Raw genomic sequence first — 23,550 nt, forward strand, 5'->3', positions numbered from 1 at the left:
AACCGATGAATTTTCATCTTTACATTATATTCTCTTCCATTTAAACACAATTGGAGATGCTAATTTAAATTTTTTTACAATAAATTAGACAAGAGTAATATAATATATAGGCAACTGATCATACAGCAAATATTACAATTGTAATGATAACAACAAAGGAAGTTATAAAACGATTTTTCTCGCGTTAATTATCATTTAAATACCTAAATTAGACATTCATAAAGACAAACATTATTATCAGAATTATTAAAAAAATTAATTGAAAATTGAGTTACAATTCTAACTTCATTGACGTAAATTGATGAATTTTCCTTCAAACTAATTTTCCTAATAAGAATAAAGTTAAAGGATTTTGAATGTATTACGGAAATGGAAAAACGTCAGCAGAATTAGCAACGACAATCATTGTGAAAAACTGAAAATTTCCCGATTGGCGCCTTTACCACTTTTAGATGTCTAAAGCTTCTAACTGTACCTGAAGTCATTTGAACGATGAAGTTCAGTCTTTGTAGAATTTAGCTCTGTATAAACTTTGTAAGAAAATATGATAGTTGTAATACAGGATCACACAGAGAAAATGTAAAAGTACGAAGTCCTTCAAATTAATTTTCCAAAGAAAAAGAAAGCTTAAGGATGTTGAATGTAGCAGGACGATCGAAAAGCTTCAGTAAGTTTGACGACGACAACAACTATGAAAAGAGAAAATTTCCCGAATGGCGCCTCCACCATTTTTCGATATCTAATTCTCCTAACTGTCCAGTCACTTTGACGATAAGGGCTAGCCTTTTCGTACAGATTAGCTCTGAAAATGTAAAAGCTTTGTATCAAAAGGTGATAGTTAAAATGCAGGATCACACAGAGAAAATGTAAGAACACGAAGTCCTTCAAATTAATTTTCCAAAGGAGAAGAAAGCTTAAGGATGTTGGATGTAGTAGGACAATGGATAAGCTTCAGCAGGTTTGACGACGACAACAACTATGAAAAGAGAAAATTTTCCGATTGGCGCCTCCACCATTTTTCGATATCTAATGCTCCTAACTGTACAGTTACTTTGACGATAAGGGCTAGCCTTTTTGTACAGATTAGCTGTGAAGAGGTAAAAGCTTTGTACCAAAAGGTGATAGTTAAAATGAAGAATTACATAGAGAAATTGCAAGGACTTTCAATGTAATAAGCGTCAGCAGAATTAACAACGGCGACTATTCAGAGAAAAGGAAATTGCCCGATTGGCATATCTACCATGTTTTGATTTCTAATGTTATAATTTATATGAAAAAGTGTAGTCATTAACTGTGAACAAACATCAAATGGTTGCAGTTGTAATGAAGGAGTACACAGGGAGAAAATGTAAGGGTAAAAGCTCCATCAAGTTCATTTTCCCGTTGAGAAATAGCTTTAAGGATTTCGGAAGTATTAAGGAGTTGTTTGAAAGATGCGCTTGCCGGATCGAAGGCGACGATGGTTCTAAGAAGGGAAAACTGAATAGATTTGAAAATTGGGGCGCAGCCGTGAAACAATTTTCCCTAATCGATACTTCGGTGGAAAGCTGTAGTTATTGGTTCAAGAATTGCAGTGTTCTGCCACATGTGCCATCTAGAAAGGAACCAATCAACGACCAATGGGGCGGTGTGCAATAGTCCACGCTGTACTAAAGGGTGTGTGGACGTTCGCGAGGACTTATTTCGAAATCGGAAAGTTCGCCAGTCAAATATGAAACGGTTGTGTATTAAATAGTTGAACAATTCCGAGTGGAGGTCGAAATTGGTGGAAGAGGGAAACTGGGAAGGCATTTCGACTTCCTTGGTTCGAAACGAAAAAAAAAAAAGGACCATGGGCGTTCGTAAGGGGATGCCACGTCGATGATCCTGCTATTGTGCATGATCAAATTTATTAGGAGACCGAAATGTGGAATTACTCAAAAATACTATGCTTCGTCTTGTCATTTCTTTATCTTGTTGTTATCGGTAAGAATTTTGGCACACCCATTGATAGATAGATAGATAGATGTATGTCGAAAAGCATGTAAACAAAACCCCTCCCCGTCCTATTAGAACAAAGACATTTGCCAAAGGACAAATATTAGTTTTAAGGACATTCTCGCTCGTCAGTTACTTGCAAGAATCATAAAATTTTCTTTATCCATCACAAACTTTACATAATCTTTAAAGAAAGTTAAAACACTTTGAAACTTCCTTTTTCTTTTTTCTTTAATAAATCTACATTTATATATCTATGTATGAACAATTAGAAAAAACACCCTTACTACACACCGTTAAATATATTATTTTTAACAATAGCTTCTAATTAATAAATTAATTATCCGGCGCCTTCATCCTTTTGTAATCACTATGAATCCTACATTCAAAATTTACAGACGTTTGTCATTAATTATTGTTTAAATAATTTATACAGAACAATACGTAATAAAAAAGTAATTATTTCTGATTTCTCGTGCATCTGTAATTTTCGAATTTGTGATACATGTAGTATTGTAGTTTATTATTTTTGAGTCACCCTGTATTTATGTTAATATAAAATTGAATTTACTTCAAAGAGCTTTAATTGTTCTTTGATTGAAGGTAAATGTTCAGAAGACGAAGAAAGACTTGTCCGCGATTTGTTTAGGGGATATAACAAACTAATTCGGCCAGTTCAAAATATGACAGAAAAAGTAAACGTTAAATTTGGGTTAGCCTTTGTCCAATTAATAAACGTGGTAAGTATCATAAGAACACTTAATTAAATCTAGCCAACATCCTAGAAAAGTCATCTCCATGTCTCTAAAGTAATTTCGCAAAGACCTTGCTGTTTGATAAGCTTATTAATTTAAAATGAGAAGTAGGTTTTACGTTGATTCGAGAAATCTAAAGCAATATGTATTACAAAGACTAGATCCTTCCAAGAATTACTAATAAAAAATAAAAAAAAACACTTTTAACTTGACCTTTGAACATAAAACGAATAAAATATAAAGTAGCTATCTCTTTAATGTCAAATATGCACATAAATAAAAATTAATTTTACGGTGCCTTCGGCGATAAGCATAAATTTTCTATCAAGAATTTTTCATTTTCAAAAGCAATTAATAAGTAATGCGGGTGTTTCATGTCAAATCAAGCAGCTACTTTTTCAATTACCGAGATAGTTCTCTGGGTGGTTTTACTACTCCAGGTAATTACTTAGTTATCAGGAGTCAAGACAGCCTGGAGCTTTTCTTCAAATAAATTTCAATCTATTTTTTTGCTGCGTCTGATTATGATCTTAAGAAAATATTTTCCATGAAAAAGCTCAGTTTTTCTCTATTGATATTTTATTTACAATTCAAATGAAACTTTTCTCCAAAAATATGAAAATATCGAACTAAATATCATGAGATGAAATAATGCGTTGATTTGGGATGAAATGCCCGAAATGAAAAAGTCCGCATTTGTTAACGATATATTTATATTTGTAGAACGAGAAAAACCAAATAATGAAGTCGAATGTTTGGTTGCGATTGGTAAGATTAAAAGTGTACCTAAATAAAATGGGGCAAATGTAATTCTAATTTGAATAATCAAATGCAGGTTTGGGAGGATTATCAGTTACAATGGGACGAAGCAGATTACGGTGGAATTGCAGTATTGAGGCTGCCACCGGATAAAGTGTGGAAGCCGGATATTGTTCTATTCAATAAGTAATCGAAATTTCTGATTTCTAAAAAAAAAAAAAAATTAAAATTAACGAATACTAGAACGGTAATATTTTTTTAGTGCCGATGGTAATTATGAAGTCAGGTATAAATCTAACGTGTTAATTTATCCAAACGGTGAAGTTCTTTGGGTACCCCCGGCGATATACCAGGTGATAGCAGATGAAATCATTGTTGAAACTGTTAATGAAGAAGGAAAATGTTATTTTCAGAGTTCGTGCACCATAGACGTAACATATTTTCCTTTTGACCAACAAACGTGTATAATGAAGTTCGGCTCTTGGACATTCAACGGAGACCAAGTGTCTTTAGACTTGTACAATAACAAGAATTTTGTTGACTTATCGGATTACTGGAAGTCCGGAACTTGGGACATTATTGAAGTACCCGCCTACCTCAACGTCTACGATGGAAATCCGACGGAAACGGATATAACATTTTATATTATTATTCGACGGAAGACTTTGTTTTATACAGTGAATCTAATTCTACCTACAGTTCTAATCTCCTTCCTCTGTGTACTTGTGTTCTATTTACCCGCAGAAGCAGGCGAAAAGGTAATTTCACTTCAATTATCGATCATTTTCTACGAACTCCAACAAGGAACACTGTAGGTAGTGGTATTGGAACAGTGGTGTTGTATTTCCAAACTTTTCGCTAGTAACTGTTCTTCAAGGATATCCCTTAGGATACCTGCCACAGTTCTTGGCTAAACGTTGGAAAGACAACTACAGTTGAAGAACTTCCTAGGGAATAGGATTCCAATATCACTAGCTTCAATACATCCTCACCATTGCTCTTAGAGTTGTAGACAAGCATGACCTAGAGCTTTAGACCATTGCTTAGCATTCGGAAGGACACGAGTTCGATTCCTGGGTCCGTCTACCCATTCCTATAAGTCCTCAAAAGAGGCTAAATAAGAAGGCCTTCTGCCTTACCCTCCGGTGATTGAGAAAGAGAAGTCTAATGGATAAATCATTTTTTCAATGGGTCATGTAGGGTATCATTTTAAAGGGTCACTTGTAAAGAGTTCAAAAAGATATTTGTAAACTTTTTCGTCTATTTCTTGAACTTCTGAAACCATAATTAAAACAGCTTTCATTCCCAAGACACCTCGAGTTGGACGCAAAAGTAAACCTCATGTCAATTTCCTTTCCTGTTGAATAGCTACTTTTCATCATCCTTTAGCTAGCACAAGATGTCGATTTGGACGAAGTAATAGATATTTTTGCATCAAGCAAATCGTCTTGACTTATGTGATACTGCATGCTTATGGTCTTAAATTTTATGTTAGATCTAAGGTAATGCTCATGGGCCAGAAGTCTGAATTCACCCGGACCCACCCTTATCTACGTCTCTATATAAAAACCATTTCTCTGATCATCGTGGACTTTATATTTTCTGAGTTTCGGTGACCTATGTGTTTTTTGTATTTAAGGTGACACTTGGGATAAGTATTTTACTATCACTAGTGGTATTTCTACTGCTAGTTTCGAAAATCCTGCCGCCTACATCTTTAGTGTTACCTCTCATAGCCAAATACCTTCTGTTTACGTTTATAATGAATACCGTCAGTATTCTTGTTACTGTTGTTATAATAAATTGGAATTTCAGAGGTCCACGTACTCACAGGTAAGGCCGAATCGAACGTTTATTCATTCAAGACGTAAATTAATAATATGTACTTTATCAGAATGCCACCGTGGATACGTTCGGTGTTTCTAAATTACCTCCCAGCCATGTTATTAATGAAAAGGCCAAGGAAAACGAGACTCAGGTGGATGATGGAGATGCCTGGCATGGGTGTGCCTCCGAATCCTTACGGATCTCCTACTGATATTCCTAAACACATTAGGTTTGCACATATACTTCTCCCTTTTACCAATATTAAGTATCTAACTAACGTCCCTGATAAATACGTTTTAGTTCCATTGAATCCCAAAGCAAAGTGGAAGTAATGGAATTGTCCGATTTACACCATCCTAATTGTAAGATAAATAGAAAATTAAATTCGGACCTGGGGGTCAGTGTAGGTGCCGAAAGCTGTAGAAGGGAGAGCGAAAGTTCCGAGTCCATCCTCTTGTCGCCGGAAGCTTCCAAAGCTACGGAAGCCGTTGAATTCATCGCCGAACATCTCCGAAACGAAGACCTGTACATTCAGGTGAGGACTCTCATCTTTATTAAAATTTCAATATCTTCCCATCAAGTTCTATATGTACGTGACCCTGTCTTATCTGAACCTCTACCACCTAACTGTAACTCGATAGATCCGTCTGAAAATGTTTTTCGACTCGATTTCCAGGAGCATCCACGTAAACCTTGTCACGTATATTTTCCTTTAATGGTAGATTGGATCCTGTTCCCTTCTGAATTGGTAACCAATCTTCTATTGATTGCAATACTCAATTTTTCATCCCCATTCCGCAAGCTTTACAATATTAAACAATCAACAATTTCATTTTCTCAACCGATGAAATTAATTAACTATGTGTTTATCTTATCAACAGACGTATAATTAGAATCCGTTGTGAGATGAACAACAAAACTCTGTTAGTAACACAATTAATTAATTTTCTTAAATTTAATGAGACGTAACTCGGAAGGATCTACATCTGAAGTCACTTTCCATTTATACATACACATATGTACCAATTTACTCTAAAGTTTTCGTAGAAATTACTACTTGTACTTCTACACGTCGTGCTGTTAAAGTGCTCATTAGTAGAAGTTTCTCTTTTGAGCTTATGTTTGTTCAAATTTAGTCTGCGAACTTCCCAAAGTTGCCTGTGTCCTATTTGTCCCCATTTTTTTTTACACACTCTGTAACACCCCAAGAGTGCATGTATGTCAAGTGGAAATCGGCTACGACGACTGCAAAGGGTTGAGAAACCCCTTTAAATCCAGTCGTGGGGGCTAATTTTCACTTTCATCTTGATTTGTTTTGGAATCTACACAACAAACAAAGTTTGTTAGAGTATTCGACAAATCTTTATTATAAATTTTGGCTAAGGTATTTTGTAAAAAAAGAAATTGTTCAACATCCAGTATATGCATTCTGTAAGGACTATATGGCCACAATATTTCGAAATGGCAATTTCAGGACTGTCGATTGCTACTAACAGGTCAGCTTTAGAAGCTTTTTCTGATGACCCCTACGAATCTACTTGGTCAGCTCTCTCTCTCTCTCTCTCCCTGTCTGCAAGAAGTATGTAAAGGGGAGAGAGATGTCCACTAACATGCCCAATTTTAACCAGCGTTTCCAGACCTAGGGAAATTTTCCTAGACCTTTCAGATTTTAGAACCAGCTTGCAGTTAGAGGAAAGGCGATGATTTTTATTTAATTTGGCAAATGAGTTGTTGTTGTTGAAAGGATATAATCGATGAATAATTTCGTTTCGATAATGAGTGTCTGAGTTGTGTCGTTATGATTGCAGACCCGTGAGGATTGGAAGTATGTTGCAATGGTGATAGACAGATTGCAACTGTACATGTTCTTCATCGTAACCACTGCCGGGACTATAGGGATCCTGATGGATGCCCCTCACATATTCGAATACGTCGATCAGGATAGGATAATCGAGATATACCGGGGGAAATAGAAGAGGACGATTGGTAAAAGTTATTACTTTTTATTTTATTATCACGAAACAGCACCATTCTTTGGCTTCCTCATGCATAACCGCTATAAAATCGTGTGGCTTCCATGTGAAGGACTTAACAAATTTAAGTGCGGAAGCTGCGGACGAGCCATCGAGCCCGTCGCCTCTATACAAGAGTTATGTGTCAATAAATGATGTTTTTCCATTTTATCGAACGATTACAACTAAGCAATTTTTTACTGCCTTAAGCACTGCACTCGAAAAATATCACCTCCGCTCACACTATACGACTGTTATTACTTAATTAAATAAAACGTAAAGACAAAACAATAACAACCACAACAGAAAATTATAGCTGTTACTTCGATTACAATACAATTCCCAAAAAAAAAAAAATCGCTGGATATTCGTCACGCCACATAGGATTTTCCTTCAGATTTTCTCATAATTCTAGCTTTAGTCGTTTCGGAACTACAGGGGGCTGCAGGACTGGATCAAATATAAAACAGAATTTGTGTTTAATAAGTAAGAAAATCTTTGAATACATCTACGAAGTCACCCTTTTTAGCAATATATTTCTACCAATAAATTTCATGTAGTTATCAAAGAATGAATGTGATTATGTCTTTACGGCATCAAAACGACATTCAGTAGCTCAAACATGCGATAATCACATGGTGACAAATCCGATCTATAGAGCGGACGTTCAAGTGTTTCCTAATTGATTATTTTTCACTACCACGTTCATTTTCCGACAACGATATTAAAAATAGATTCAATCCGTTAGGGAGATTTAGCAGAAAAATTTAAATTCATTCAATTTTTTTTTACTTTGACAATTCCGAATTCCGCCTTATATTTGATCCACTTGAAAACCCAAGATAAACGATTGGATTCCTTATAACTAACCCTTTAAAGGGTTCAGGGATTTTCCTTCTTATGATACGGAATTCAAAAAAAAAAAAAAACTGCAGTTGGAAATTTTCTATTTGATATTACAATGGCACCTAAACTTAAACACTAAAGCAAATTAATGTTTTATAATGACTAACTGGCCTGTTATATACATATTATAGCGAAATTATTACGTTCACAATCAACACACTATGATGCACTTTAATAAGAAATAATGGGGTAGTTTGTCATATTTATTGTCTTGCGTGAAAACTCAAGGGGTTTGCTACCAATATTATCCAGGCAATTTTTTATAAATCATTTTTTAATACTTATTACAATAATAATTAATTGAATTTTGAAAACTAAATAAGTACTTAGGTATCTAACTTTTTCGTAGTTTTTCTCAGTAAGATTGTGACGAATTTGTTGTTATTCATATATGTGCTTAATAAAAATTAGACTATTATAATATACTGTAGTTAAATTATTATTAATTAATTAAAAGGTGCAACCTGTTGTAAACAGATGGTATTTTCAAAATTTCAACATTAATCGAATAAAATCGTTCTAATGTTTTTTTATATTAAAAACATTTTTAAACGCGGCTGATTTTTGGGGTACATTACCAAATTATTGACAAGGAAAATGGCATTTAGAGACAAAGGAATAATAAATAAATTATTTCTCCCTTATTAATATATCCAAATTTGGTCGATTTGAAATATATAACTAAATTATTGCAATACCATCTTTGCATACGTTCAATTCCACATTTTTCTATAGAGAACAAGTTTCTTATTTATTATAATCTTACATTTAGGTAATTATGTTCTCTGTAAGAAATTCGAAACACTTTTCAAAGAGTTGTAGGTAAAAAAAAAATGTTAATAATGTGTTGATTCCACACATGGGAACAAAAAGGATTATGAACTGCAAATAAAATTATTTACTTGCATATGCCTTCTTGATCACGTATTGCCGATTGAGTGTCGCCATAAAATTAAAAAAAAATCCGAAATTGGCAATAGCGTTTCCTATACTTTGCCTTGCAATGTTACAATGTTGTGATCGTACTTGAATACAACGATATAAAAAAAAGGTTTCGATGTATGAAAACAATAATAATAATAATAAAAATAAAAAAAAAAGAATTAACGGAGTTGTTACAAAATAGGTAGTAGATCATGTTGATCAACCCCATTACATAAGCTAAATATACACCAAAAAGTTAACACGTAAACACAAACATATTAATTCACTCTACAAAGATTTTGTACAAAGTTTTTTCCGGCCGTAGTATCTGCACTCTTTTTCATCGTGGAATTATGAATAACATTAATAAATATGCCATATTTCGGAGTGAATTCGAATAAACAATCAGTCAAATATTGATAATGTAATGTTTAGATTAGTGTAGACCGAAAAATGAAAGGGCAGTGTTATACCGTAATTATGTAATTGTTAATAATCTGTAAAGTAATCAATCAGTGCAGAAAGAAAAATGTTCAAAGTCCAATAGCTCCCTGGCCTAAAATATGCAATATTCTGTCTTAAATCCACCCCAGATCTTTTCCATTTTCGGCAGACCTTATTTGGTGTTAAAAAACCATTTGTATGATTATTATATTTTTCGTTGATCTTTAATGTAAATAATTTTCATTACTTGCAATTAATGCAAATTTCTACCTTATTATACAAATGCAAAGTTTAATGTTTTCGCAACCCTGCAAACTTTTGCCAAAACACCTAATGAACTATAGATAAAACTGGAAAAAATGGGGTCAATTTAAAACTGAATATCCCATATTATAATAATACTGCTTCAAACTGCCATATTATGTCTGATCTAACAGAAAATTTTTAATTATTATAGTGAGATCATACAACGGGTATACCTATAATACTTTCAACTTAATGGTTGTTTAATTCTTAGAGCAATATATAATTGAAACAGCTTTAACTCTGACGAAACAATTTTCTGTTGGATCAAACTACGATTAGATAAAAATATAATACTTTCCTACATACCTACATAAATAACGAAATGCGCTTTGCTCAAAACAAAATGTAGAGATACACTTAATTAACGTAAAATAATAAAAATCAAGTATTAATATTCTTTAATTGAAAGCAATATCAAGCAAACTATTTCAAATTTTGTTGCATTAAATTTATTGCTTTAAAATAGATTTATAGTTAGATACATAGGTCAACGTCAATACTGTTCCACTGAGTCTTTTTCTTAACTTTGTTTGGTTCGAAAATGTGTAATTTTATTGATTATTCGTAAAAAGGCATTAAAAAATAAGGCAATTACATATCTTTACGACATTCAAACCATCAAAAAATGAGAATTTTCAGCATCATCTCATCATAGATTTATTTAAAAAAAAAAAGTAAATAAAAAGAACATATCGGAATTAATTAAAATTTTCAATTGGTTTTTCAACTTTATTATTTATAATTACTTCAAGTGACGAATTGATTAATGAAGAATTTATTACTGACGATTGTGGGAAATGCCGAAACGGTTTGGGGAGCTTTTGGAAAATCTGACTTTCCTGTAGATAATTCATTAATCGTTGACACCAATCTTTTTATAACAAAAGAAGTTGTATTTTCATACTCCTTCGTAGTTTCCAATTAGGTTCCATCAGCTAAGTAACGTAATGGGGCCTATATAATTGTTATAGTGTTTTTAATAATAATTAACTTATATATATAATGTATTCTGGGGGTAGTTTGATACTTTTCTCGGCACCCTTTCGTATACTCAGTCGATAAAATATTCAAACTATTTGCAGTGATATCGAAATGTTAATAATTGCTCAACATATGAATCAATCATTATAAAATGTAACCATTTTATGGATATAATAAAATGTAAAAGTATTTGAACACTACAAGCATTCATTTCATTAAATTTTAAATCGCCTTTCAGCCATTAATAAATCGTATACTTATTATGAAATAAATTCTGAAAATTGACAATCTGGAACATTTAAACAAAAAGAGGCTTCTGAAGCTTTCAGGCATTAAATACATTTAATAAATTCATTATTATTTTAATCCTCTAAGTCTATAATGGAAACAGAAGTTTAGGATGCTTGTAGTATTCAAATTTTTAATTGTATAAACGATAAAATGTAAAATGTTATAGTTATCGAAAAAATATTGCAAATAGGGTAGAATAAATGAACTGTATTGTATAGTAAAAAACAGTATAGCACTGCCTTACTGTTTCTCAAGAGGCTTGAAGAAGTGACTATTAAAAAATGATAAATAATCATTTATCTGTTAAAAATGTTAATGTAACAGATGCATTTACAATAAAAAAATTACGTAAACTATTAGCATCTTTTAATTAATAATAACAATCAGTATTTGTAACAAATAAGTAATTTTGATATGTAAATTTGCATTTGGAGCTACCAAAGATGGCCGATATCTGCTACCATTCTGCTACCAACAGAGAACCTACCAGTGCCTAAAATTCACCCCTCTCTTCCAACCAAAAATCTGCTAGGTTTGAAAACGAAATGCAAGGTTAGGCAAGAGAAATGTCAACAAAAATACAAAACATTTATGCCTCATGTACATTTACAAAATTCTATAAATAAAGCTGCCTTGGCAGTGTCCCCAATGTGTGTTTTAACAAGTGGTGAAATTAAAAATTAGTGGTTTTCAAGACGTGTGTAGTTTTCAAAAATATTGTAATGAGAGTAAAATTTCAAATTTTAACCTAACTTTTTTTACTTTTTAAATAATTTAAGATTTACAATGCCAGGAAAAGTTAAAGTTAAAATAATTGCTGGCAGAAATTTGCCTGTTATGGATAGATCAAGTGACACAACAGATGCCTATGTAGAAATAAAATTAGGAAGTGTAACATACAAAACAGATGTGTGTCGAAAATCTTTAAATCCTCAATGGAATTCAGAGTGGTATCGCTTTGAGGTACTAAAAAATGCATTACTATTTATGTAACAAAAAAACAAAACCTTGAAATACGTAATTTTTAGGTAGATGATGCTGAATTACAAGATGAACCACTCCAAATAAGACTCATGGATTATGACACATATTCTGCTAATGATGCAATAGGAAAGGTGTATTTAGATTTAAATCCTTTACTATTACCCTCCTCAGGATTATTACCTAAGTTAGGATATCATGAACAAAATTCTAGCAACGAAAACATTACAAATTCAATGATGTCTGGGTGGTTTCCAGTGTATGATACAATGCATGGCATCAGAGGAGAAGTTAATATTGTTGTAAAAGTAGAATTGTTTACTGATTTTAATAAATTCAGGCAATCATCATGTGGTGTTCAATTCTTTTGCTGTAAGTATTCACTTATGGAATGGATATTGAGATTTTGTTTATTAAACTTGAGTCTTTCAGCACCTATAATTCCTCTTGGACATACAGTACAAGTTATACATGGTTTTGTTGAAGAACTAGTTGTAAATGATGATCCAGAGTACCAATGGATTGACAAAATTCGAACACCAAGGGCTTCAAATGAAGCCAGACAAGTACTATTCTTAAAATTGTCTGGGGAACTACAGAGGAAGATTGGTGTTAAAGCATTGGAACTTGGAGGAAATGCTGTTGTTGGATATAGCCAGAGCTTTGATCTGGAAGGAGAATCTGGGATAGTTGCAAGAGGAATTGGGACTGCAGTTTCATTGCTCAAAATTCGTGATAATTTACCTTCTATTACCCCACAACAGCCTTTAGATAATATAGATGAGTGAGTATATTCAATTACTCAAAAGAAATAGATTGTAAATTAGTTAAATTTCGTATTTTATATTCAAAGAGTAAAAAGTCTAATTAAATTTTATTTTTGTGCAATGCATGTAGGCGTGCATTAAACTACTTAAAATTTCTCGGCTCAAGCAGTAGCTTTTACCTAAATAAGACTTGTGACAACCAAAATTCCCAGCTGAACAGAAAATCTTTCCTACCCTTTTCCTCATTGAATACAGAAAATCCGTTTGACGTAGGGGGTCGAGAACACTTTAATAAATCTCGTTATACAAGGCACTTGTCCACGATTGAATTTCAAAGAGGCCATCAAAATGTAGCGCCGGTTCGTTCAGCAAGTTCAATGCAGTCACTTTTGAAGCAAGAAGATTTTCGACGAAACCCTGGAAGAGGCATTTCCCAAAAGTTCAGGAATCTGAAGTATGCTTCACATTCAATGCTATCAAAAAAGATGTCAGCTTTAAGAGCAAGAATTTCAGAAACAGGGCCTGTTCAAGAAAACTATGCTTTAGGGGAAAGTAGCTCGTCTCCAGCTTTAAATCAAAGTGGCGAATTAAAAAACAAGAACAACATATTTAAAAGATCAACAAGTGACTCCAGTGTTATGGCAGAACTACTAATACATTCTCTAATGCGTAGTAGTTTGGAATGCATTGAAGAATCAGGAGGTGGTTCCCCTAAAGAAGCAGAAATAAATGAAACCAAAGCAGAAGAAGCGGCGTGTCAGTTGAAAACAATATTGGATGACGATGCTTCCGAAAAAGACAGTACATCAGAATCAACCGATTCTGATGATGAATCTGATTCAAAAGATGAAAAATCTATTGATTATGAAACTGTAAGCAGTATAATAAAGAGCATAGAAATCATTGAAAGCAGGAGAAGTATGGAACTGGGTACGACACGCTCAAATGAAAATATTCCTTTTGAAACTGATAATATTTCATGTTATTCTAAAGATTTACCACCTGAAGATATTCAAAAATTTACTGCAGAGTTAGCACAAACTAATTTAGAACGTTCTGAAACAATAATGCAACCTTCTACCAAAAAAAACGATGTAGCAAATGAAGAGCAACTGTCCGAGTTACAAAGGCAAGAAATAATAGAAATTTTTCAAGATGATTCCTTAGGAATCCCTCCTTTAGCTGAACCAGAAGATTTTCTAATTCACGAGCATAAAATTTCTCAAACAGAAGTGCCAAATAAATCTGACTTACTAACTTCAGGTAATAATAAGAATACTAACTTCGAATGTTCTCCCCCAAAACTAAGACCAAAAAGATCTAAATTTTTCATACCTCCAGTAAGAATTCGTGGAAATATCGATACGAAAAGTTTAATGCAGACAGCAATGCAAACGATGCTTCTTGAAAAAGTAAATATAATTGGAACGTACACCCCACCCCTTTCGCCAGCACTTGACAGAGATGAAGAATTTGGTCACGAAGGCGCTTTTGTAGATCCGCCAGCATTAAAAGTAACAACACCGACAAATGTCAGTACACCGGCATCCTCGTCCTGTTCTTTAGAGAAAGATCAATCATTCTACCCTCAAATTGCTAAAACATTTGAAATATTGCGAAGATCCCCGACTGCTGTATCACTGGGAGAACATAACACCGAAGAAAAAGTAACTCCAGCCAGCTTTACTTCCCTCGACAATTTAAACAAAGACACCCCTACGGAAGTCAAACAGAAGGTGAACAAACTGAAATCGTTTGAAAAATTACTTCACCATAAAGGCTTGGCAATCGGTCACTTATTAAAAGAAAAGGTGACAGATCTGTTAAGTCATACAAGAAAACAATCTATAAAAGAAAAACAAAGTGTTGTGTCAATTCCCGAAATCCCTATTACTCCTAAAGAAATAACTTGTACTAATTTCGTTTCTTCTCCCTCATGTGATGTTGAAAATACCCCCGAAACCCCCCTTAATGCTAATTGTGATAAGTCTCTCAATACGAAAATTGACGATGGCTCTAGCAATAGCTTTAATACGTTGCATGCAAGCTTAACCCATCCAAATAGGACAGGTGGATCACTTATCCTTGAAGTAGCAAGATCTGAACAAGGACATCAAAGAGCTGAATCTACTGGATCCAAAATGGCACATTCACCGGTCAAATTCATCACAGCGCCTTACATACATCGCAGATCTTCCGACTCAGATCTGAGCATTACTCCAAAAGGTACAACTTTTAGAATTTATTATTTGTAGTATTTTAGCTATATACTTCAAATGTTCATTTTTTTTATTTAAAATCTAAATAGTCTTTATTATCCCTGAATTTTATCTCTTTAGTTTTTTAGTGACTTTTTACAATTGTTAATAATATAAAGTAAAAAGTGAGTTGATTTTTCAACAATTTTTGAAATGCAGGTGTTTATATCAGTATTTGTTTTCTTTTTGGGTTGATAAAATTCTTGCAGTAGGATTTTACTACAAAAGTGAGTACATTCCCCAACATTAATGCTGCATTTTTGTGTCGATGTTTTGCTCTTTTTCCTACTACTCCAACTTTGGTATGATCAAATTAAGTATAGAGTAAACTATTGTATATCGATTCGCTATGTTATTTAGTGTTGTTTTTAAAGGGAGGTCAGTCAATAGTCATTTCAGTTGGGCTGCCACTGGTAAAGAAATAATAAAAATATATGTATATTCAATATACTTTAAATAACACATAAATTTAACATTTGTTAAAGGATGTTAAGCCAGTGGCAACCCCCCATTGGGGTAGTCTACACTCGTAGAAATTATAGCTGCTTAAGCTACATTTAGTTATCATAAGCTAAAAGGTATTTTAAAAAATCATGACATGAAGACTGACGTCACCAATACGGTGCATGACCAAAAGTTTAAATGTGGTCCCTAATAAAAGCAGATATATATAATTACTCATTAAAATTAATTGTCTTACTGTATGGAGTATGTATAAGAGTATGTATGGAATGTGTAGTAGATGTGTTAAATTTTATTAAATTATTATTAGGAAATAGCTTTACTGGGAGTGATAAATCCGGTGGTATGATAAGTAACATGTTGAAGACAGGAACGTTAATCAGATCTAATATTCCTCAAGACAACCTAGACATGCTAGAATATCCTTTTCTGACAATGTCAAGATACCCCCCAGGATTCATTTTATGCATTGGTAAAATCAAATGTAATAAAGTTGTGGAGTATTCAAATTATTTTAAAAATATTTTCAGGAGGTGCTGTAAGCGCAAGATCAGTTAAACTTTTAGAAAGAATTTCAAATTTAGAAGAACCAGAATCGCGCGATACGTGGTGGTCAGAATTGAGAATGGAAATTCGCTCTCATGCTAGAACATTAAATTGTAACGCTGTTTTGGGCTACTCAGAAGCTACCAGCATCTGGTAACCATGTATTACCTAATAACAAACGAATTGTTACTAACTAATTTTATTTTAGTGACGATGTTTGCGTTTTAAGTGCCTCAGGAACTGCAGCTGTAATAAGTTATCATTGTTTAGGAGACGCTGATGCCTTTTCTGGAATTCCCCTGATTCCCAAAATGTATAATAAAGACACTTTGGTATCGTCTCTAGAACGAAACGATTTAGAAAAAGAAAAAAAAAATTTAGACGGGCCTGTTTCTTTAACTGTAAGAGAACATATAATTATTTAATACAATTGTTTCTGTATTTATTAAATACATTACTTTAGGGGAATTCCACCGCTAAACAAGTACATGATAGCCCTGAACACGATAGCAATAGTAATTTAAATACACCTCCTTGTAGTTTATGCCACACACCCTATGGTGGTAACTCAGGTCCTTTAAGAACTACTATTTTTAAATGTGCTCTCTGTCGGTAAATGTACTATTAAGTAACTGAATGTACACTGTTAATTAACTGTAACTTTTTCTTTCTAGAAATTCCAAAGTACCTGATATATTAATAACTACAGTAGAATTACCAGAAGACTTGCCAACTTCAGGCAAAGGGTGTTTCTTACAAGCACACGTTTGCCGTCAGCTCAAAGATTTGAGGGGCGAATCTAATGCCAAAGACATATCTGATGGCCTGCCTTTTCTTGAGTATGAATTGCATAGACTTTTAGTCAACAAACTACGAGTTAAGGGAATGAACGCGATATTCGGATTGAAAGTTAGAATATCGGTTGGGGTACGAGTTCTGATTGGAATAGCAACCGGGACCGCTGTTTTTCTCCTACCCCTACCATCTTCTCCTCCCCCAAAGCTTGTTTCAGACAGGTCAACTAATGCCAAAAAGCTTGCCGAAATGCAAAAATTACTGAACGAAACTGTTAGGAAGAATAAGGAAATTTACCAAATAAAAAGTGTAATGAATATACTTCCAAATTAATATATATATATATATGTATTAACATTAACCAAAATTACAGGAAGAACCTAATGGTAGGGTGGCCTTTTCTGATAACGAAGATGAAGGGAGTGAGTCCCCAGGATTGGATTTGGCAGCAGAAAATAAAGATTGCTGTATCTTGGAGGTACTCTTAAAGATGTTTATTTAACACTTAACTGACACAAAATTTTTATCACTTTTAGGCCGATGATCCAGAAGATATTGAACTAATGAACTTGCTTATGGAACCTCAGCCCCCTGACGGTTTTCACGTTGTAAATACAGAACAAGTTCCAGGATTAACAGAATTAGAAATAGTTAAAAATTTACAAATGTTTATGCAAATTTGGCGAGCTAAACTTCATCCGCCTTTCAATCTAGGCAAACTATTACATAAATTATTACAAACTGTTTATTTTAAACTAAGAAGAATGATTCCTTGTGCCTTATGCGATCTCCAGTTTCGCGTAGATTTACCAGAATCTGACGATATTCAGCTTGTCGTGTTAGGTATTCGCTAATTTAATTCATAATTCACTTAAATCTATTAAATGTGTTAAATTGGGTATTTAGGAATGGCTTTAGGACTAGCAGAACCGAAAAGTAAACCTAAAGTAAAAAATAAGGGGCCCACGTCAAAGGATCCTTCAAAAAAGAATGGTACATTCTGTAAAATTTCATTGTTTGCGTTACTTATTGTTTTTACATTAAATTGTAGATGATGACTATTTAATCTTTAATATGGAAGAATTTCAGTCGATGGAGCCTTCTCAGGTCCCTTCTTTGTCCCATCACTCTTTCAAACTTAAAAATAAACAAAAATCGCCAGAAAGAGAAACTGCAATTGCTCAAAAAGTAAAACAGTAATCCGGTTATTAAAAAAAAGAATACAACAGTTCAACTCAGATTTTCTTGTAGGTCATTAAAGGTAAACATGGGGTTGATATTACCCCCTTGTCTTACGTACCTGGAGGAAAAATTGATAAATATCTAGGGAACTTAAATTTCTTTTTCATTAGGGAAACTACTTCAATTAGGGAGGTTGTGAAATGACGAATAATATTTAATTTTTTGTGGTAACTACTATTTTCTTTGTTGTTAGGAGGGTGGTCTTAGTGGATTTATTCATAGTTTTGCAACCGAAGTTTTAACCATAGTTAGGGCACATGTAACAGCTTTAGGGGGCAACGCCATGGTCGCTTTTTACATGAACGAATGCGTTCTTTATCATAATCTGCACAAAAATCAGGTGAAATTGATTTTTATTTCTCTAGAATAACAGGTTATAACGCTTTCAATTTTTTATTTTGTTGTTACAGGGCCAGTGCTTAATAAACGTTGGAGGGGATGTTGTTACTGTTTCCTACACACCAGATGATTAAATTATGCTCTCCACCCTCATGTTGAAGTATTACTTTTATAGTATTATTTTAATCGTACTAATGCAGTTGTTCATATATTTTGATTGTATTATACAAAAGGATGTTCTGTTAAGTTGTAATTTTTTAATTGCGAAATATAGAATAAAAAATGAAATTCTTGTAATAGTAACAAGTTCTTCCCCCCTATCAGTCACTGTAAGTTCGAAACTGTTAACACAATTACTTCGAGTGGTCGAGATTCATTATTATGAACAATTTATTTAATCACTTTCCTTGTGTTAAAAATTGTTTAAAAAAAATAAATTTAAAGGAATTGCTTGTAAATAGGTATGCAACACATCGTACACTTCAGCAAAGAAATTGCAGATACTGACTACGTAATTAATTTAAAACAGACAATAGTGATAAAGGCTTAACAATAAATTTATATATTTCGATTTAGTAACGTACCTATATTATAGTAATTAAATTAATTTTTGTTTACTTATAATTGATAGGAAATAAAGATAGAAGCTAATTGAGTACGCATTTTCACTTCTTCGCAATACTGAAAGAGTTTCGTTTCACCCACACAATAACAGGAATTTAAAACCCTTAAATTAGAGTATTCAGAATATAAGTCAATAAAATAGGAATGCAAATGTGTACGTATATATATACATCAGTAATTCCTCCGCATTTCAAAATGTTTCTTTCTAATCCCCGTTTATAAGCTTCGAAAATCGTCGACGTAATTTATGGCAACCGATGTTCAATATAATCATTTAGGTACAATATAGAATACAAATTAAGATCGCTTACCCCAATAAACATATTTACTAGAATAGTAGCGTTTCTAAATATATTAGATAAATAATCGATTATTCTTCTTATTATGCATATAATAATAATTGATTTATGTTTTTAAACAAATAGGTACTTAGTAAAAAGATTGGGTACTTCAAAAGTACCTTTTACCATTTTCAGTGCTTCATGCTAGAAAAAGGTACACAAAGTACCTTCCTGTATGCCACAGTAACTACTAATATTATCAACTACAAATTTTAAATAAGTGTACAATATGTTACTCCGTGTCCAAAAGGTCCAAATTAGGCAGCAAATTTAAAAATAAACTCAGCCGAGCTGAGTAAGGTATCATATGAAAAGGTTTTGCTTATACAGTTCAGGCTTCATAATTTCGACTTCGTTTCAATCAATTTTCAAATTTGAATGAGCAATATTTCGCTCGTTGCAGTGGTGTAAGTCAATCTAAATTTATATGATATAAAAGGGCGTAAGGGTGTAGGATATAGTGGAATGCGTTTTGAAGGTATTTTGGCGAAACTGAAGCAAATAATTTATAATTTGGAGTCCTTTTTAACTAATTTGCAAACTTGGACGCCAAAAATTACGCTCTTTACAATGATCCAAGCTAATTCGAGTTTGTATGATACAAAAGTGCAACAGGGTGTCGTAAGATGATATGTGTTTTGATGAAAAGGTGTTTTTATGAAACTGATGCAAATAATTTATAATTTGAAGTCCTTTTTAACTAATTTTCAAACCTGGACGCCATAAATTACGCTCTTTACAATGGTCCAAGCTAATTCGAGTTTGTGTGATACAAAAGTGCAACAGGGTGTCGTAAGATGACATGTGTTTTGACGGAAAGGTGTTTTTATGAAACTGATACAAATAATTTATAATTTGAAGTTCTTTTTAACTAATTTTCAAACTTGGACGCCAAAAATTACGCTCTTTACAATGGTCCAAGCTAATTCGAGTTTGTATGGTACAAAAGTGCAACAGGGTGTCGTAATATGACATGTGTTTTGACGAAAAGGTGTTTTTATGAAACTGATGTAAATAATTTATAATTTGAAGTCGTTTCTAACTAATTTTCAAACTTAGACGCGTAAATTACGCTCATTACAATGGTCCAAGCTAATTCGAGTTTGTATGATACAAAAGTGCAACACGGTGTCGTAATATGACATGTGTTTTGACGAAAAGGTGTTTTTGCAAAATTGATGCAAATGATTTATAATTTGGAGTTCTTTTTAACTAATTTTCAAACTTGGATGCGCAAAATTACGCTATTCACAATGGTCCAAGCTAATACATGTTTTTACATGATCCAAAAGCAAGAGAGGATGTCCTAGGATGATATGTGTTTTGACGAAAAGGTGGTTTAGCAAAATTGATGCAAATTTATAATTTGGAGTCCTTTTTAACTAATTTTCAAACTTAGACGCCCAAAATTCCACTTTTTACAATAGTCCAAGCCAATTCAAGTTTGTGTGATACGAAAATGTAGATTTCGGAAGTCGAACGAAATAATTTACAATTTCGATTCCTTTTTAATCAATTTTCAAATCTAGACGCCCAAAATTTTGTTTAAATGTCCAATGTTCTTCACTGGTACAATAGATTAAAAATTCTCAAAGATCTCATTGGTTAATGACAAAATTCTCTGAGAATGCGTAAAACAGACAATTACAAACTGTCTAACTCTATTAATTAATCTGTAAAAATTAGACTCACCAATAATTATCACATTCAAACGCATCCTTCTGTTAAATAATAAATCACTATGCACACAACACAGCACAACACTCCCGAAACGCGAACACGTTAAAACTAATATTGAGATGTTGGTTTTAGAAAGTGTTCAGATTCATACAAATATTTCGCCGGCACTCATCTTATCAGGGTTTTTTGTTAGCGTCTATGACATTGCACCAATGTCAATGTATTTTTACCTTTCACTAACATTCGAAAGATGTGATTTATGAGCAAATAGTGCATTCACACGCAAACAAAAACTTTAAAGTAGAAGATGGTTTTATTAAATTTGTATTTGTCTTTTTAAAAACACAATAGGTAGATACATACTTATATATACATAAAAGAAACTATTTTATGAATTATAAATATATAATTGTAAAAGGTACATATTATTATTTATCAGTAATATACAAAAACCAATGTTAAGTGCTAACTTTTCGCTTTATTCTTAATTCTACATTTTGTAATAACAAGGGGTCATTTTTTTTTTGTTATTTTTATGAAAACTGGCGCAGTGTCTTAAAGTCCAAGACGACGCCCAAATCGTAAAAATACATGATCCACATCTTGCCTTTTGGCCCCACGACTGTACAATTCAGTATCCATTATTTCCCCTATAACAAAACAGAAGAATTAGTAAAAATATTGAACATCAATTATAATTAATTATTAATCATTCCTTTTACAAAGAATGTAATATCGTAAAATGCATCATTCGAAAAAATATGTGGTTACTGGTATTGTTATTTAAATTATTGATTTACTTACGTACGCTGATGAATATTTATAACAAACTAGCTCGTTTTGTATTTCAAAGGAAAAAATACCATTATGCATGGTTTAAATGAAGAATCGATCGTTTATCATTTTTATAACTTTACGTCAATATTTACCGATTTTTTGGGACGTTTGTTGATTAGAAATGCCACAAAATCTGCTTACCCTTCACAACTGGTTCTATAGGTTCTTCGAAATATTCTTTTAGGGTTGCCAAAAGGCATAATTTTTTAAGTCTAGGGGGTGCGTCCGCTGAACAAATATCTGCGTTTTGTAATGGGGGCATCGATAAAGTAAGGGAAAAAAGTACCATGAAAACTGTCACTGTTACTAACGATAGTAAGTGTTGGTTCATTCTGAAATAGAATAATAAAAATCAAATATTTGGCATATCCAGAAAAGACTTTAGAACAGTTATTGAAATCTAATGAAAACATTTTGAAAAAAAAGTTAATTTTAAAAACTTTGGAACAATAAAAATATAGATAATAAAATAAAAAACTATCTTTACGAATATAAATGGACAATTTTCAAAAATTGAGTGCACTGTTCTGTTATTACGAAAGTGGAAAGTGAAATAACTGGAAATCCCCGAAAATTTCACCGGTCTAGCACAATTTTCGAGTAATCGACGCACTTTTTGTTTAATACACTAAAACTTTTTTTACCTTACGAACTTGTTGTTCTTTGTTATAACAGGTACTGTTGGAAAGAGTCAAAACAATGATCTGAATCAGGAAGATAAGAGAATCTCTTTATATGGACCATACTGCGCCTACACTCTTATCATGGCCCCGCCTTTCATATTTTCCAGAATGAAAAATACCATCTTTCACATGTTTCACTCAATTTTACTGATATGATGTTACAAATTCATACAATACCAACGTTTAACAGAGATTTATTCAAAAATAATTTACCACCTAATGTGCCCATTTATATGAGCAACTTTATGTACTTTTTTCTAAACGAGTATCTTAAACATTATTATTTGTGATACTAACATCATAAACTTATAAAAATTATGTTGTTAATTATTGTATTGAAAAAATAAACAAAATTTAAAAACCGTCGATTGTTTTATTAATTTAAATAATAATAGGGCAACTTCGATTTCCACTGACCCATTTTTTTTATAAGTAAACAATTTCTTTTGTTTCAATTCTTGCAAAAAAGCAATTTATATTATAATTTGTCGCCATCATAAAAATGTATGAAAAAGATTTATTCAAAGGAGAAACAAGCCAATACATATGCAATCGTTTTATGTACGAAAGGGATCAAAAATTAACAAAAACAATTTGTATTGTGGGACAAAAGTGGACTAAAATTACTTCAGCGTTTTTCTCTTTTGTTTTTCAACAGCTGAAAAGTCAGAATTTTTGCTCTACTTTATAAAATTAATACTTGTCACAGGAGAAACCTACAAAATAACGTATACTACATTATTTTATTCTTTGTAACAGTCGGGCTTCTCTGTGAAGATGCTTCTGCTTTTGTATGATCAAAGAATACTTCTG

The 23,550-nt window shown here is 32.7% G+C and overlaps 3 protein-coding genes across 7 annotated transcripts; 2 read left to right on the forward strand and 1 right to left on the reverse strand.

Annotated features, from left to right (window-relative positions):
- The first annotated feature begins 1,656 nt into the window (after positions 1 to 1,656).
- LOC108738221 (acetylcholine receptor subunit beta-like 1) lies at positions 1,657 to 11,447 on the forward strand. Of its 2 annotated transcripts, XM_018471521.1 has the most exons (10): positions 1,657 to 1,965; positions 2,581 to 2,717; positions 3,456 to 3,500; positions 3,568 to 3,677; positions 3,754 to 3,844; positions 3,905 to 4,249; positions 5,131 to 5,324; positions 5,386 to 5,547; positions 5,619 to 5,853; positions 7,127 to 11,447. In XM_018471521.1, the coding sequence occupies exons 1-10, from the start codon at positions 1,905 to 1,907 to the stop codon at positions 7,289 to 7,291; spliced, it is 1,545 nt and encodes a 514-aa protein (XP_018327023.1). In that variant the 5' UTR covers positions 1,657 to 1,904; the 3' UTR covers positions 7,292 to 11,447. The 2 variants fall into 2 exon arrangements, with proteins under 2 accessions (XP_018327023.1, XP_018327024.1); XM_018471522.1 differs by lacking the exons at positions 1,657 to 1,965; positions 2,581 to 2,717 and adding an exon at positions 3,123 to 3,172 and having other exon boundaries at positions 7,127 to 7,291.
- Positions 11,448 to 11,728: 281 nt separating this feature from the next.
- Positions 11,729 to 18,869, forward strand: LOC108738216 (C2 domain-containing protein 5). 4 transcript variants are annotated; one of them, XM_018471512.2, is made up of 17 exons: positions 11,729 to 11,901; positions 11,962 to 12,145; positions 12,211 to 12,535; positions 12,596 to 12,947; positions 13,061 to 15,156; positions 15,961 to 16,122; positions 16,181 to 16,349; positions 16,405 to 16,597; positions 16,660 to 16,808; positions 16,871 to 17,300; positions 17,365 to 17,469; positions 17,528 to 17,834; positions 17,898 to 17,984; positions 18,043 to 18,179; positions 18,243 to 18,365; positions 18,427 to 18,573; positions 18,644 to 18,869. In XM_018471512.2, exons 2-17 carry the CDS (start codon positions 11,969 to 11,971, stop codon positions 18,704 to 18,706), a joined length of 5,022 nt encoding a protein of 1,673 aa, XP_018327014.1. In that variant the 5' UTR covers positions 11,729 to 11,901; positions 11,962 to 11,968; the 3' UTR covers positions 18,707 to 18,869. The 4 variants fall into 4 exon arrangements, with proteins under 4 accessions (XP_018327014.1, XP_018327017.1, XP_018327018.1 ...); XM_018471515.2 differs by lacking the exon at positions 11,729 to 11,901 and having other exon boundaries at positions 11,969 to 12,145; positions 14,978 to 15,156; XM_018471516.2 differs by lacking the exon at positions 11,729 to 11,901 and having other exon boundaries at positions 11,969 to 12,145; positions 14,996 to 15,156.
- Positions 18,870 to 21,575: 2,706 nt separating this feature from the next.
- On the reverse strand, positions 21,576 to 22,975 carry LOC108738225 (myosuppressin). Its single transcript, XM_018471529.2, has 3 exons — positions 22,699 to 22,975; positions 22,196 to 22,386; positions 21,576 to 21,867 (listed from the first exon to the last, which is right to left on the reverse strand). Exons 2-3 carry the CDS (start codon positions 22,383 to 22,385, stop codon positions 21,773 to 21,775), a joined length of 285 nt encoding a protein of 94 aa, XP_018327031.1. The 5' UTR covers position 22,386; positions 22,699 to 22,975; the 3' UTR covers positions 21,576 to 21,772.
- Between the last annotated feature and the right edge of the window lie 575 nt (positions 22,976 to 23,550).

This window comes from Agrilus planipennis, unplaced genomic scaffold (assembly GCF_000699045.2).
Source record: "Agrilus planipennis isolate EAB-ADULT unplaced genomic scaffold, Apla_2.0 scaffold88, whole genome shotgun sequence".
NCBI lineage: Eukaryota > Metazoa > Arthropoda > Insecta > Coleoptera > Buprestidae > Agrilus > Agrilus planipennis.

Excerpts from the sequence above, each read along its gene's own strand:
- LOC108738221 (XM_018471521.1), top strand. The coding sequence starts at position 1,905 with ATGTGGAATTACTCAAAAATACTATGCTTCGTCTTGTCATTTCTTTAT. Across the intron at positions 3,501-3,567 it reads CGAATGTTTGGTTGCGATTG|GTTTGGGAGGATTATCAGTT; the intron begins GTAAGATTAAAA and ends AATCAAATGCAG. Across the intron at positions 5,548-5,618 it reads GATATTCCTAAACACATTAG|TTCCATTGAATCCCAAAGCA; the intron begins GTTTGCACATAT and ends AATACGTTTTAG.
- LOC108738216 (XM_018471512.2), top strand. The coding sequence starts at position 11,969 with ATGCCAGGAAAAGTTAAAGTTAAAATAATTGCTGGCAGAAATTTGCCT. Across the intron at positions 17,985-18,042 it reads GGATCCTTCAAAAAAGAATG|ATGATGACTATTTAATCTTT; the intron begins GTACATTCTGTA and ends ATTAAATTGTAG. Across the intron at positions 18,574-18,643 it reads ATAATCTGCACAAAAATCAG|GGCCAGTGCTTAATAAACGT; the intron begins GTGAAATTGATT and ends TTGTTGTTACAG.
- LOC108738225 (XM_018471529.2), bottom strand. The coding sequence starts at position 22,385 with ATGAACCAACACTTACTATCGTTAGTAACAGTGACAGTTTTCATGGTA. Across the intron at positions 21,868-22,195 it reads TATAGAACCAGTTGTGAAGG|GGGAAATAATGGATACTGAA; the intron begins GTAAGCAGATTT and ends GTTTTGTTATAG.